We start from the raw sequence: 16,905 nt of genomic DNA on the forward strand, positions 1-16,905 counted from the left end.
AAGCATCTCTATTAAAACTAACAAATGCGCATAATGGAAAAACCAGAATTGCGAAATCGAAAAGGGGATTTACGTGATCATGTTTATGTCACGTACACCAAAAATGACACTGATGATAACCAATTATTTTATTCCAAGAAATAAAAAATTTGTTTACATCTTAAATCATGTAGTCCCATCATGACCTTGGAAACAACCAATCATTTTAAAATAAAACAGAACTTGTTTATGAAAGTAGCTACAATTAAGAGTTTAATGTTTTTTCTGAGTTTATTGTGGTATAAACTGTCAGTTGCCGACTCACACAGCAAATAACACCCATTTAATAGAATAAAACATTTAAAACTGACAAACAATTAAATTTAAATAAATATGAAATAAATCAGATATATGTAACACCTGTATATCAAAAGAACTTTGATTTTTCATTTGCAATTACATCATTATACCAGTAAAATTTACTAAACAACTTTGGTAACACAAAGGAAAATTATATCTTGTGTGCATTGTTTTTTGAAACAAATGTGTTTGTTCTCATGACTTCCTGACTTCCAATGAATTGATATAAATGTCATTCTCATGATTTCCTGTTAAATGCCATGTTTCATAATTCCAGATAAAGTAGTGTCAAACAGTAGGTCAACACAAACATGGCCATGAGCTAAATGCAAAACTGCAAGCCAATAAAATGTTAAATTAAGGTCACAATGACGTTTTATTGAAAGGGTGTAGGTATTAATACGAATGCATACAACCACCAAGTTTGATGATTCTGGTATAAACAGTGCTTGAAACTGAAACAAAGGCAGTGACTCATGAAATATGGACCATAGTGACTTACTTCTGTGATGATAATAGTGTAGTACCCATCAAGATAAATCCCCTCACCAAATTTTATAAATCTTAGTATAACAGTTATGTAGACAGGGTGCAAAAAAGTGATTTTGAGCCCCAAAAAAAACAAAATTAACCAAAGCCAGTAAAAATGTGAAATATAGGTCACAATGACATTCTTTTGTGGTGTGTGTGTGAAACTAATATTGATGCATGCAATTATCTACATGCATTATTTTAGCATGAAAAGAGATTGAGGCATAAACTTAAAACTCAATCCTACCAATGTCTGTATGGCATAAATAAAATATCACAGTGACCTAAATTTATGATGAGAGTGCAATACCCATTAAGATGCATTCCATTACCAAGTTTCAAACATTTGTTATGAGAGTATATAAACAGGGTGCTACAAACCATATGGTAATGCAAAAGCAATGTAAAGAAGTAAAATGTGAATACAGCAGCCTTCTGTGGTGAGCATGAGGTGTTAACAGAGATGTATACAATCATACAGATTGATGATTCTAATATGAACAAAGCTAAACAAATAAACTTAAAACAGAACATCTAAACAAAGTCTGTGAAGTATGAAATATATATTGCAATGACCTTCTTTTGTGATGAGAGCATAATAATCATCAAGATGCATTTTCTTACTAAGTTTCATGACTCCAGGTATAAAAGTAAGTATGTATATATATATATATATATATATATATATATATATATATATATATATATATATATATATATATATATATATACCTGTTGCAAAGACATATTTGGTCATAGAGCAAAACTTAATCTAAACCAGTAGAATGTTAAATGTAGGTCATAGTTACATGCTTTGTGGCATGGTTGTGGTACTCATAAAGATGCATACAATCATCTACTTTGATACTTTTAGAATGAATAAAGCTTGAAAAATTTATTAAAAGCTTAAAATTTAACCAAAGTCAGTGAAGCTTTAAATATGTCATAGTGAATTTGTGTTGAAGGTGTAGTACTCATCAATAAACACCAACTTTCATCAATCTAGGTGACTAGGAATAACAGTAAGGTGCAAACAACTTATCCGGTAATGAGCTAAACGCAAAATGTTAATTGAAACAGATAAATAATGTGAAATGTAGGTCACAATGACATTCCTTTGTGCTTCTAACAGAGATACATACCATGATATAGTTTGATGATTCTATCATGAACAGAGTCTTTAAAAAAATATAAAGAACACAATTTAATCAGTCAGTGAAACATAAAAAGTAAGTCACAGATATCTGTATTTGTGAAGAAGGTGTAGTACTACGCAAGTTGAATTTCCTTACCAAATTCACTGATTCTAAATATAAGTACTTATACAGTGTGAAAAAAACTTAAATAAATGCAGAAACTCTGATGCACAACTAATGTTTATATCAGTTTAGCCCCCTCCACCACAACATCCCCTGGTGGTAAGTGCTATGAAATCCACTCCAAATCATTGTCTAGAATCTAGGAAGAAGAAATGGTTGACATTCAGCCAGGGTGTACATAAGTTTATGCTTTTATCTGTGCAGACACTGATGCCTGGAGTAACACAAAATCTTAGCTCAACTCTGCCTTTTGAATGAACATACCAAGGCAGCCAAGGATAGCTGGCCTGGGTGAGAATCGAACTCTCAGCTATTGCATTGTAAGTCTGATGCTGTGCCAACAGAGCTACTGAAGTTCACTCATACACATTTTCATTACATACTTTAAAAAAAAATTGTATTCATTTTACACTAAGGTCTCATGGTAACTCAGTAGTAAGCAGTGGTGAGTTAATAAAAATCATCCAAAGGGTGATGAAATACTTAATTTAAATATTACACTTAAGAATAAATAAATATAAGCTACAAACTGTACAATTACAAGGTTGAAAAAGTCAAGTATTTCCATAGCACTACACCTGATAAACTTACTTTATCTTTTGGCTTATCCTTTTCTTTTGCCTTTTCCTTATCTTTTTCTTTATCCTTTGACTTTTTGTCTTTCTCCTTTCTCTTCAGAGATGTCACCTCCTCGTCTGCTACTGACTTTTCTGACTGAGATGTTAGGGTGATGGAATCCCCACTACTGTCACTGCTAAAGTTAGCAAATTTTTACCATAAACATTCATCACATTAAAAGTAGAATAAAATAATAAAAATTTTGTTTTGAGAAAAATGTAAGAATCCTGAAAGCCTGAAATTAAGATCACAGTACCTATTTTTGGCATGGATGAGTTGCCTTCCATGATGTACCTCCACATGTCAAGTTTCACAAGTGCAGGTGCAACTGAGTCCAAAAATAAAGGGTGTAACAAACGTATAACTAAAAATACAAAAATCACTTGAGTATGAAAATAAGGTCACAACGACATTGTTTTTACATAGAATGACTACTCATCTTGATGTGCACCAACAACTGCAATTTTTGTAAGTGTAGGTAAAACAGTATTATATATATTGAGGATGTAATGAACAGATAATAATGATACAAAGGTTGCTATCTGGTGTAGGTATGGTTGTTACTCTTCATAACATGCATCCATATACAAGTTTTAATGTATCTAGGTAAAACTGGGTCACAGATATTAAGGCTGTCACAAACAAATTGCTGAAAATTTAAGTAAATCAAGCCTAAACATTAATCACGCTGGTCAAGTTTTGGCATGGTCAAGGTACATCAACCAAAATACAATGACATACCAATTTCCTTAACTGAAATGAAATTGGGTCCAAAATATTGAGGGTATCATAAAATGTAAACTAAAAATACAAAAGTTAAGCATGAAAACTATTTTTTTGCATGGTCGAGTTTCTTTTGTTGAGATGTATCTGTACATAAGTGCAGGTGATATAGGGTCCAAAATAGTGCAAGCATATGAACATGCAGATAAAATATTAAAGTCACACATGCATGTAAATTAGGTCACAATGACTCAGTTTTACTATGACTTCTCTACATTTGTTGAGATCTACAAAAAATGACATGAGTATAGGTGAAATATGGTCCAAGATATTAGGGTATAATGAACAAAAGTTTAAAGTACAAAAGTTACTCAAGCATGCAAATTAAGTCATAATGATCTAGTTTTGGCATGGTTGAATTAACTAAATCCAGGTGTATCTACATGCCAATTTTCATGATTGCAGGTGAAATAGAGTGCACAATATTGAGGATGTAATAACAACAATAACTGAACAAACAACCAAATAAATAAAACTCATTCAAGTGTGCAAATTAGTTCAGTGACAGTTTTGGTATGTCTTATTTATCCTTCCTGTGATTCATCCACAAATTCCCAATGCCAATTTTCATAAGTGTTAGTGATATAGGGTGTGAGATCTCAAGGGAGGTAATTCAATACTGAAGTAGTAATGAAGGGACAAACAAACTCATGAAAGAACATGTAAAGCAAATTATCCCCTCTCAACTTCATTGTTGAGGGGATAATATAACAAACAAATATCCAATTTTTAATTTCTGTATAAAAATAAAGAAATAATTCCACTAGCTAAATTCTGAACTTGTTTCATTTATTTGTTTGAAGCAGAAATGTTTTTCAGTATGCCATATGCAAGGGTACCACTGGATTAAGGAGACATTTTGTTTTATTTTCATATTTTCTGCAGTCAAGTTAAAATAAATTATAAAAGTTTAATCTTGCTGGAATTTAGGGAATAAAACAAGTGCCATATTTTTAAAATTAAGCAGATATTTCAAAATGAAAAATTTGCAAAACTTTAATAATGCCAACAGTTTCCCTTACAATATATTTTACTAAAAGAATTGGAGAAAGTTGCTGGTAAAGAGAGCATTGAATTATTTTCACTTGGAAAATTCAGTAATTCACTGCCTTACTTAAAATAAATATACCTATTGCCCTGTCTCTGTTACCATGTGCATTTGTTTAACATAGATTCCTATACTCCTGGTTCTCAAGAGAATTCATATTTCATTGCCATTATAACTCTATTTGACTAACTGTCTTTTTTCCCTCATTAAGTCCGCATGGAAATCCTTACCAACTACTATGACAGGGCAAATCAACTTCCTACTATAAGAAATTCAGTCAGCTGTTGAGCATTCTGCAGTATCAAGAATCACAACTGCATCAGTAACACTGTCTAGAAAGATGTACTGAATCATAAAGTTTATGCAGAGCTGTCATCACTGTTGTACAGTTGTGGATCTTTTTTATTATAATTTGTGAATCATTACAATAAAAAGAAATGTTTGCCATATTTTTCATAATTAACTCAGTTTCCTCTCATTTTTCTTTTTTCTATCATTGTTAAACTAGCAATTTTGCTTGAACAGAATTAACTTTTGTTTCTTGACAAATAGTAAAATGAAAACAATACTGAAAGTCTGAAAATCAACTCAGCATGCTTTCAGGTGGATTGCATTGATGATCTTTGATTCTAACAAAATCAATATTTCTAATTTGGATGTGAGACAACATATGCTGTTGGTGTGGCCTTTACGTCATTTTCAACACATGGTATGCTATACATGGTCGACAGTACAAATGGTGGAGGGAGAACCAAGGAAAACTCCCAGGAAGAACCAATGACCCACAGGAAGCTGGCAATCTTGCCCACATACCCACTTGGACAAGCCTAAGACTTGATCCCATGTGGACATTGGTGAGATGGCAGTAATTGGTAAAGGTGATCACTTTAGGCAAGCTAGTCACCAGGGCCCTCATATGTGTATTGCATTTATGCAAATGGGCTTATCCTGCATCCACCGTCTTAAACAGTATATCTGTCAAAGTTTTCAAATCCAAATCAAACAGCAAAGAAAGGATCTTCAGTTTTGAGAGGTTTTCTTTCAAAAGTTATGAATAATTAATCGGTTCTGCAAGAATCATCATGACCTACAATGTTCAAACATTTATAACAACAACTAATTTGAACTTCCGCAGCAAAGCCTCACCTTTAAATTTAATATCTTTCCAGATGTCCATCAAATATTTTAAATTCATAACTAAATGTGTATAATGATTCCCTTTGTTAAGCATGAAAGCATATTATCAGGATTTTAATTTGGCAACTGGAAATGGGACTTGGGTCGATAGTTTGATCAAATGACAATATAATTTGCTAACACTATAAAATCTGCATGACTTTGAAGTATTTTATCTAGGGATTTTAGTACTTTTACATTTTGGTTATTTGCCTTTATTTTGTCTCTAAAATATCCCTGTCTTAATAAATAAATCCTCAACAACCTACCCTGCCTGTGTGACTGCTGGACCCTCTTAATAAATAAATCATCAACAACCTATTTTGCCTGTGTGACTGCTGGACCCTCTTAATAAATAAATCTACAACAACCTACCCTGCCTGTGTGACTGCTGGACCCTCTTAATAAACAAATCCTCAACAACCTACCCTGCCTGTGTGACTGCTGGACCCTCTTAATAAATAAATCCTCAACAACCTACCCTGCCTGTGTGACTGCTGGGCCCTCTTAATAAACAAATCTACAACAACCTACCCTGCCTGTGTGATTGAGGGACCCTCTTAATAAACAAATCCTCAACAACCTACCCTGCCTGTGTGATTGCTGGACCCTCTTAATAAACAAATCTACAACAACCTACCCTGCCTGTGTGATTGCTGGATCCTCTTAATAAACAAATCCTCAACAACCTACCTTGCCTGTGTGACTGCTGGTCCTTCGGGTAATTCCTCATACATCTCTTGACTTTCTTCATCCCCTGTAGCAGTGTCTGCAATCTGTAATAAACACAGACATCCATTAATAGGCACATGTGATCACTATTACAAGTCTAACTAACAATAACCATAGCATCACTAACTAGATACCAAAATAAATTCAACAGCCACATGCACAGCCAAGAAACATTTATGTTGCCTTAAGACCTAGCACAATGAATTCAGCTTGATAAAAAAAAAAAATTTCCTTAAGAACATTAATACATTACTGTTATAATTGTAGTGGAACAAAACCATATCAATATAAGTTTAACTTGGCATGCCTTGCTGTCACATCATCCTGAACTGCTTGAATCAAGCATTTTATTGCATCTCATGAGGGCACTAGTTAGTTGCAGTTCACCACACAAATCACTAGTTCATCGCAGAAAGGTGCTAGTTCATCACACAAAAGCACTAGTTCATCTCATGAAGGCACTAGTTCATCACACAAAGGCACTAGTTCATCTCAGAAGGGAAATAATATATTGGTATTATACTGGAAGAAACCAACTCAAATTCACACTGCAAATCACATGGTACAATTCCTCTTCATTCATTGGCTCATATTTTAAGAAGTATTTTGATGAGAGTGACTCAGCCTATAAAAACTGAACCTGATATTTTGTGATTGTCTAAAAGTGATGACATTTTATTAGTTTTCTTGTATTTTGAAAGCATACATAACCTATACAGTCTTTCTTATATTTTCATCAGAATAAATTACTTCTTAAAAATTGGAAGAAAAAGTTCAATTATAACCTGCAAAGTTAGCAAACTTTCATCCCCAGAATACTGTGGTGAGATCATGTGACCTTTGTGATACACCTGTTAAATCGCAAGCATGGAATGCAACCAAGATTCGTGGTTCTATCTCAAGGGGCAAATGAGTCCAAGTGCAGAAAGGGGAACAACTTAATATATGAGCTTGACCTTGGAGACAGAATCTGGTTATGTATGTGTGTGTAATTTGGATTTTCCAAACAGTTTTAAAACAAATTCACTACGATGTCTGCATTGAGGCAGTTTACAGTGATGTCTAGCACTACAGCATCATTACGCAGCCATTTGGCATCATGTACCACCCAGTCACATTAATCTGACATCAGGCCAACGAGTCCTAAAACTAATCTCTTAATGCTAAGGACCAAGCGAGACAGCTGTTAGGACCATTTTTTTAATAAGTATTTGGCATGCTTTGGCTGGGGTTAGAACCCATGACCACCTGCATCCAAGGCAAACACTGTAACCACTTAGGCCACAAGAGCAGTCCAGAATCTGGTTGTGATACACGAGATGTCATCCAAGTGAGAAACATTTGTGTACATGGATATACCAACTGGTTGTGATAGATGAAATTTCATCATCCAAGTGAGAAACATTTGTGTACACTGGTATCCTAACTGGTTGTGATACATGAAATGTCATCATCCAGGTGAGAAACACTGGTGTACATTGGTATACCAACTGGTTGTGATACATGAGATGTCATCATCCAGGTGAGAAACATTTGTGTACATTGGTATACCAAATGGTTGCGATACATGAAATGTCATCGTCCGAGTGAGAAACATTTGTGTACATGGGTATACCAACTGGTTCATCCCTCTATGTGTGTACATGGGTATACCAACTGGTTTATCCCTCTATGACAAACAGCTATTCAGATATAAAACAAAAACAAAAAACTTATAATATCACTCTATGATCTATTAATATACCATGTTTCATCCATTTATCTTAAAATTTCTTACGTTCTTGACTAGAAGTATACCAAGTTTCATCCCAAAAAGCTCTAAAATCACTGACTTGGAAAAAAACAGTAGAAAACATTAAACAATAGCACATAACCTTGACCTTGAAAATTGGAACCCCACTGTGGGATGCTACACGTCTGCCAATGATAATGAATAAATAAGTTTCATCCCTTAATCTAAAAACCATCTAAACTTATTGAGTAAACCTTGACCATAAAACAGATTACAACTCGACAGTCATAAGGAACAAACATCCTAGTGATGATGTGTAAATGTACCACAGATTCCCACTCGACTGACATAAGTAATAAACATCCTAGTGATGATGTGTAAATGTACCACAGATTCCCACTGACTGTCATAAGTAATAAACATCCTAGTGATGATGTGTAAATATACCACAGATTCCCACTGACTGTCATAAGTAACAAACATCCTAGTGATGATGTAACGTCCTAGTGATGATGTAACATCCTAGTGATGATGTAACATCCTAGTGATGATGTAATGCCCTAGTGATGATGTGTACGTATACCAAATTTCATTCCTAATTTACAAAGACTCTGAAGTTACAAAGAAGGAAGAAAGTGTGACAGTAAGCTTAAAATATTGAGATGATGACCTTGACCCATTAGTTAAAACTCAGAAAGTGGTACATACAGCAATGGTATTAATGATTTATATGTGTATCAAATTTCATCCCTGAATTTCAAGCATCATTAAAAACTAGAAGAATACAGGAAAGTAAAATGCAAAACATAAAAGACAGTTGAGTAGCTTGTGACCTTGACCTTGAAGATAATACCCCAAATGTGGGATATAATGATTCTTTTATGGATGATGTATAAGAATGCCAAGTTTCATTCCATAATCACAAAGGGTTCCACAGTTATAGTGTGGGTAAAAAAAAGTAATGAAAACATCAAATACTGAACCTTTACCATAAAGGCTCTTAATGGGACATACCTTGTAATGATGCTATACAATTTGTATATTAAGTTCTCTATTACTCTCAAACAGCTTGAAATGAAAGTGTAATGAATGGATGGATAAAGGCCAACATAAATATATGTCACCAAAGAGGCAAGGACAATTCAAAGAGAGAGAGACTATTTCCTTGCATCTAGAAGAATGGATATATCTCACCGATAGGTGAAAACTCAATTTTCATGAGCAGCAAAGCCATGAATGCAAATAACCACATTTTTCATGAAAGACATCAATTATAATCATCATTAACTTGGAACAAGCTTATTTTCTTTTTATTTTATGTTCAAATATATTGGTTAGTAATTATGCTCCAATATATTGGTTAGTAATTATGCTCAAATTTATTGGTTAGTAATTATGCTCAAAAAACTGGTTAGTAATTATGCTCAAATATATTGGTTAGTAATTGTGCTCAAATATATTGGTTAGTAATTATGCTCAAATATATTGGTTAGTAATTATGCTCAAATATATTGGTTAGTAATTATGCTCAAATGCATTGGTTAGTAATTATGGTTATCATACCGAAGTAACAGATTTCTTATGATATCCTGCATGACAGCTCCTTACTCTCAATGTTCTGTTTATAATTTACACAGCCAAGTAGTAACATAATTCTCCTTCCTAATAAATAATGAAAAAGCATACAAACAAAACAAAATTGCAGCAAGATAAGCAGAATGGGGGATATGAACATTTTTCTGCATGATAGGTAGCCATACTTCCACTAGATGAATGGCAGATCACATTTCATGGACATAATGTTTTTGATCTCTAGCATACATAGTGAACAAATATTACTGGTAAATTATCAAATCTATTTCTCATGAAAAATCCAGTAATTTATGACCTAACATATATATATATATATATAATAAAACATCTTCTCTCTAAGTCCATGTTTATTTATCAAAATCATTTTAAAACCTGAACTGTTCATTCCAGCAAAACAATACTGTACAAAGAAAACTACCTACCTTGGATGATGCATCATCATATGTCTCATCAGGTCCAAATTCAGTCTGGATTTCTATTAAGAAAAAATATCACAATATTAGAATTATATCACAATATTAGAATTATATCACAATATCAGCATTATATTACAATAATAGAATTATATCACAAATTTTCCATCACAATGCAACTGTGTGCATTGACAGTATGCAGTTTGTGACATGTCAATCTCTATATCTTTTATTTCAAAATCAGTATTTTAACAACTGTGACTTATGCTGTTTTAGGAAGATGCTGCAATATAATACAAACTAAAGTCAAACCTAACTTAATCATCCTGCATGGGAAGAACACAAATAGGCTTTTGAAGACATGTGGTTGCTTAATTGGGTTTAATTTCTTCAGTATCTTTGATTAAGAGATTTTGAAGCACTGGATCTTTAACATGGATGATTAATTTCTACAATTTCTTTCTTTACAGGACTTTGAAGCACCAGGTCTTTAAGATAGGTAACTAATTTGTTCAATATCTTTGTACACAGGACTTTGAAGCACTGGGTCTTTAAGACAGGTAATTAATGCATTCAAAATTTTTGTACACAGGACTTTGAAGCACTGGGTCTTTAAGACAGGTAATTAATTTGTTCAATATCTTTGTACACAGGACTTTAAAACACTGGGTCTTTAAGACAGGTAATTAATGTGTTCAATATCTTTGTACACAGGACTTTGAAGCACTGGGTCTTTAAGACAGGTAATTAATGTGTTCAATATCTTTGTACACAGGACTTTGAAGAACTGGGACTGTAATACAGGTAATTAATTTGTTCAATATCTTTGTACACAGGACTTTGAAGCACTGGGTCTTTAAGACAGGTAATTAATTTGTTCAATATCTTTGTACACAGGACTTTGAAGGACTGGGTCTGTAAGATGGGTAATTAATTTGTTCAATATCTTTGTACACAGGACTTTGAAGGAATGGGTCTTTAAGACAGGTAATTAATTTGTTCAATATCTTTGTACACAGGACTTTGAAGAACTGGGTCTGTAAGACAGGTAATTAATTTGTTCAATATCTTTGTACACAGGACTTTGAAACACTGGGTCTTCAAGACAGGTAATTAATGTGTTCAATATCTTTGTACACAGGACTTTGAAGCACTGGGTCTTTAAGACAGGTAATTAATTTGTTCAATATCTTTGTACACAGGACTTTGAAGAACTGGGTCTGTAAGACAGGTAATTAATTTGTTCAATATCTTTGTACACAGGACTTTGAAGCACTGGGTCTTTAAGACAGGTAATTAATTTGTTCAATATCTTTGTACACGGGACTTTGAAGGACTGGGTCTTTAAGACAGGCAATTAATTTGTTCAATATCTTTGTACACAGGACTTTGAAGAACTGGGTCTGTAAGATAGGTGTTTAATTTCTTAATAGAGGTGATGCATGCTTATGGCAGTATGGTAACATGAAATGATATGCTATGAAAAATCTATCTTTAATATTTTGAAGATTACATAGCACACACAGATTCGGCTAAAAAGAAGATCTTCAATGTTGTCCTCAAAACCTGATCTTTAGGCTGGGTACATCTGGGTTTACATGAAACACTCAGATCAGTCACAATGTACATCTGGCTTTATATGAGACACTGATCAATGGCAAAGCACATTTGGGTTTTACATAAAACACTGATCAGCGACAATGCACATCTGGGTTTGCATGAAATGCTGATCAGTGACAATGCACATCTGGGTTTTATATGGAACACAGAAATTTGAAAATGTACATCTGAGCTTACAAGAAACACAGAAATGTGAAAATGTACATCTGGGTTTTATATGAAACACAGAAATGTGACAATGTACATCGGGGTTTAATATGAAACACAGTAATGTGACAATGTATATCTGGGTTTATATGAAACACTGACTCGACACAATGTACATTTGGGTTTTATATGAAACACAGATCCGAGACAAAAATGTACATCTGGGTTTTATATGAAACACAGATCCGAGACAATGTACATCTGGGTTTATATGAAACAGATCAGTGATAATGTAAATTTGTGTAAACAGATCAGTGATAATGTACATCTGTGTAAACAGATCAGTGATAATGTACATCTGTGTAAACAGATCAGTGATAATGTACTTCTGTGTAAACAGATCAGTGATAATGTACATCTGTGTAAACAAATCAGTGATAATGCACATCTGTGTATCTGTTTACAAAGTTTATCGAACAGAAGTATCTCAGTCTGCCATTTAAACTTGCTGAGATCATCACCTTTCACGATGTTGAATAAATGTGGAATTGCTGCAGTAAAATTTCCTGAAAATATTTTAAATGGTTAGAAAGTCAAAAAAGCAAATGGTGAAATGGCTGAAAAAGACTTGACTTAGACCTTACCCCTTAGGCGAGAAAGCTACAGAGAAAACTATGGAGTATATTTTGGTGTATCTACGATGGAATACATTTAAATGTATCAATAACAGTAAAACAGTAAGTGCAAACATAATGATGATGGTATAAGAATAAAACTGGGTCATGTGGTGACCTTCACCTTTGATGTAAATTTGCATAAAAATATCTCCTATTGTTATTACAACAGTTAACAAAGTGTTACCAACATCATCAGGTAAACAAGAGTGCTGGAAAATGGCACATGACACCTGTCAGGTGACCTTTTCCCTTTTGTCAATTGTATGACAAGTCGTGGACCTGGATAAAGTTTCATTAAAATATCTTTTGGGGTTAAAAAGTGACAGCTGGTATAAAACATGAGGGCACTCACTGACATATGTTATCCACTGCCATGACCTTGACCTTGAAGCATAGACTATGACCATGAATATGTGTGAGTGTCAAGTCAAGATACATTAAAGGCTAAATTTTCATTAAAAGTTTTACTGGTTTAAAAGTTGTACCACTAAATGGATATAGGCCACAGATTTATATTTTCCCTTCCTGTAACCTTGGACTTGAGTCAAGGGTTATGGTGTGTGACAAACTGTTATGTCATGATATATAAGTGGTTTTAGTTTCATTAAAATATCTTCATTGGTTCAAAAGTTACACTCCAAAAACAGACTCAAGTCAAAGTTACATTTTCCATTGTTGACCTTGAGACAGGGCATTAGGTATGTGTGACACTGCACTGTGCTATAAAATACTGGATAAAGTTTCATTAAAGGATCTTACACAAGTCATACTTCAGACAAGGACAGAAGTCAAATAATTGCATGCTGTAACCTTGTGACTTGAGACATGGTTTATGGCTATGGTAAACAACACAATAACTACAGAGGATACATAATTTGCTAAAGTTTCATTCAAATATCTGAAATGACCCTGCCTGGACCATGGGGTAAAGGTCATGGCCATGGTATGCAACACAGTGTCTATACATGATATATAACTGGTTAATCTAATTTCATTACAATAACTTCAGATATATAATTGCCTAATTTAATTTTGTTACAATACTTTCCATGTCTATACATGATATGTAAATGCCTAATTTAAATCTGTTACAATACTTTCAGTGTCTATACTTGATATATATCTGCCTATTTTAATTTTGTTACGATACCTTCCATGCCTATACATGATATGTAAATGCCTAATTTAATTTTGTTACAATACCTTCCATGTCTATACATGATATGTAAATGCCTAATTTGTGTTACAATACTTTCAGTGTCTATACATGATATATAATTGCCTAATTTAATTTTGTTACAATACTTTCAGTGTCTATACATGATATATAATTGCCTAATTTAATTTTGCTACAATACCTTCGGCAGTTAAAATGTTCTACTCTGGATAAGGAAACAAGTCAAAGTATTAGAATTTCCCTTTCTGTGACCTTGACTTTAAGGTGGGTAGCCTGGCTATGGCATATAACACTAGTCAGGATATATACTAGGGTCAAGTTTTATGACAATATCTCAAACCCAAAGTTATGGGCTAGGTAAGCAAATGGCAATGACTGGACATACAACACTATATAACATAATATAATGTGTGTGTGTGTGTGTGTGTGTGTGTGTGTGTGTGTGTGTGTGTTTGTGTGTGTGTGTGTGTGTGTGTGTGTGTGTGTGTGTGTGTGTGTGTGTGTGTGATTTGAATTTTTAATGTAGTTTTAACAATTTTTCAGTCATATTGCTAAGATGTCTGCAGTCTGACAGTTTATAGTGATGTCCAGCACTGGGGCATCATGCCGCAGACATGTAGCATGATGTCCCACCCAGTCACATTATCCTGACACCAGGCCGACCAGCCCTAACACTAACCTCTTAATGCTGAGCACCAAGCAAGGTAGCTGTTAGTACCATTTTTGTAATTCTTTGGCATGACTCGGCCGGGGATCAAACCCACGACCTCCTGCATCTGAGGTGGACACTCTAATCACTAGGTAACCGGAGCATAATGCCAGCAAGATATAACATAATATAATGCCAACACTATATAACATAATATAATGCCAACACTATATAACATAATATACTGCCAACACTATATAACATAATATACTGCCAACACTATATAACATACTATAATGCCAACACTACATAACATAACATAATGCCTACAGTATATAACATAATATAATGCCAACACTATATAACATAAAATAATGTCAACACTATATAACATAACATAATGCCAACACTATATAACATAACATAATGCCAACACTATATAACATAACATAATGCCAACACTATATAACATAATATAATGCCAACACTATATAACATAACATAATGCCAACACTATATAACATAATATAATGCCAACACTACATAATATAATGCCAACACTATATAACATAAAATAATGCCAACACTACATAACATAATATAATGCCAGTTTTGAACATATCCAGATTGAGATTTAATTTTGCCATGACCTTGACCTTTGAGTTTAGACCCCTATATATGGTATACATGACCAACCATGAAGTAATCATGCATATCTGAATAAAGTCCAAGAAATTTATGAATTACTTAAAAAATGTTTTACTGTATATTGATATTTATGAATTACTTGAAAGATGTTTTACTGTATATTGACATTTATGAATTACTTGAAAGACATTTATGAATTACTTGAAAGATGTTTTACTGTATATTGACATTTATGAATTACTTGAAAGATGTTTTACTGTATATTGACATTTATGAATTACTTGAAATATGTTTTACTGTATATTGACATTTATGAATTACTTGAAATATGTTTTACTGTATATTGACATTTATGAATTACTTGAAAGATGTTTTACTGTATATTGACATTTATGAATTACTTGAAAGATGTTTTACTGTATATTGACATTTATGAATTACTTGAAAGATGTTTTACTGTATATTGACATTTATGAATTACTTGAAAGATGTTTTACTGTATATTAACATTTATGAATTACAAGAAAGATGTTTTACTGTATATTGACATTTATGAATTACTTGAAAGATGTTTTACTGTATATTGACATTTATGAATTACTTGAAAGATGTTTTACTGTATATTGACTTTTATGAATTACTTGAAAGATGTTTTACTGTATATTGACATTTATGAATTACTTGAAATATGTTTTACTGTATATTGACATTTATGAATTACTTGAAAGATGTTCTACTGTATATTGACATTTATGAATTACTTGAAAGATGTTTTACTGTATATTGACATTTATGAATTACAAGAAAGATGTTTTACTGTATATTGACATTTATGAATTACTTGAAAAATGTTTTACTGTATACTGACATTTATGGATTACTTGAAAGATGTTTTACTGTATATTGACATTTATGAATTACTTGAAAGATGTTTTACTGTATATTGACATTTATGAATTACTTGAAAGATGTTTTACTGTATATTGACATTTATGAATTACTTGAAAGACATTCATGAATTACTTGAAAGATGTTTTACTGTATATTGACATTTATGAATTACTTGAAATATGTTTTACTGTATATTGACATTTATGAATTACTTGAAAGATGTTTTACTGTATATTGACATTTATGAATTACTTGAAAAATGTTTAACTGTATATTGACATTTATGAATTACTTGAAAGATGTTTTACTGTATATTGACATTTATGAATTACTTGAAAGATGTTTTACTGTATATTGACATTTATGAATTACTTGAAAGACATTTATGAATTACTTGAAAGATGTTTTACTGTATATTGACATTTATGAATTACTTGAAAGATGTTTTACTGTATATTGACTTTTATGAATTACTTGAAAGATGTTTTACTGTATATTGACATTTATGAATTACAAGAAAGATGTTTTACTGTATATTGACATTTATGAATTACTTGACTGATGTTTTACTGTATATTGATATTTATGAATTACTTGAAAGATGTTTTACTGTATATTGACATTTATGAATTACTTGAAAGATGTTTTACTGTATATTGACATTTATGAATTACTTGAAAGATGTTTTACTGTATATTGACATTTATGAATTACTTGAAAAATGTTTTACTGTATATTGACATTTATGAATTACTTGAAAGATGTTTTACTGTATATTGACATTTATGAATTACTTGAAAGATGTTTTACTG

The 16,905-nt window shown here is 32.5% G+C and overlaps 1 protein-coding gene across 9 annotated transcripts in view; it reads right to left on the reverse strand.

The window, feature by feature from the left end:
* Positions 1 to 16,905, reverse strand: part of LOC149806518 (uncharacterized) — a 128,546-nt gene that overhangs the window by 51,617 nt on the left and 60,024 nt on the right. For all 9 annotated transcript variants that reach the window (XR_016420316.1, XR_016420314.1, XR_016420323.1 and 6 more), the window contains exons 5-7: positions 10,294 to 10,346; positions 6,508 to 6,590; positions 2,781 to 2,943 (exon numbers count right to left, since the gene is read on the reverse strand). Coding sequence is in view for 2 of the 9 variants with exons in the window: in XM_089954130.1 (XP_089810256.1) it covers positions 2,781 to 2,943; positions 6,508 to 6,590; positions 10,294 to 10,346 (299 nt within the window). In the remaining 7 variants the exon portion in view is untranslated. The remainder of the gene's footprint in view (positions 1 to 2,780; positions 2,944 to 6,507; positions 6,591 to 10,293; positions 10,347 to 16,905) is intronic.

The sequence above is a fragment of the Sinohyriopsis cumingii genome, chromosome 1 (assembly GCF_028554795.1).
Source record: "Sinohyriopsis cumingii isolate HCF-2022 chromosome 1, ASM2855479v2, whole genome shotgun sequence".
NCBI lineage: Eukaryota > Metazoa > Mollusca > Bivalvia > Unionida > Unionidae > Sinohyriopsis > Sinohyriopsis cumingii.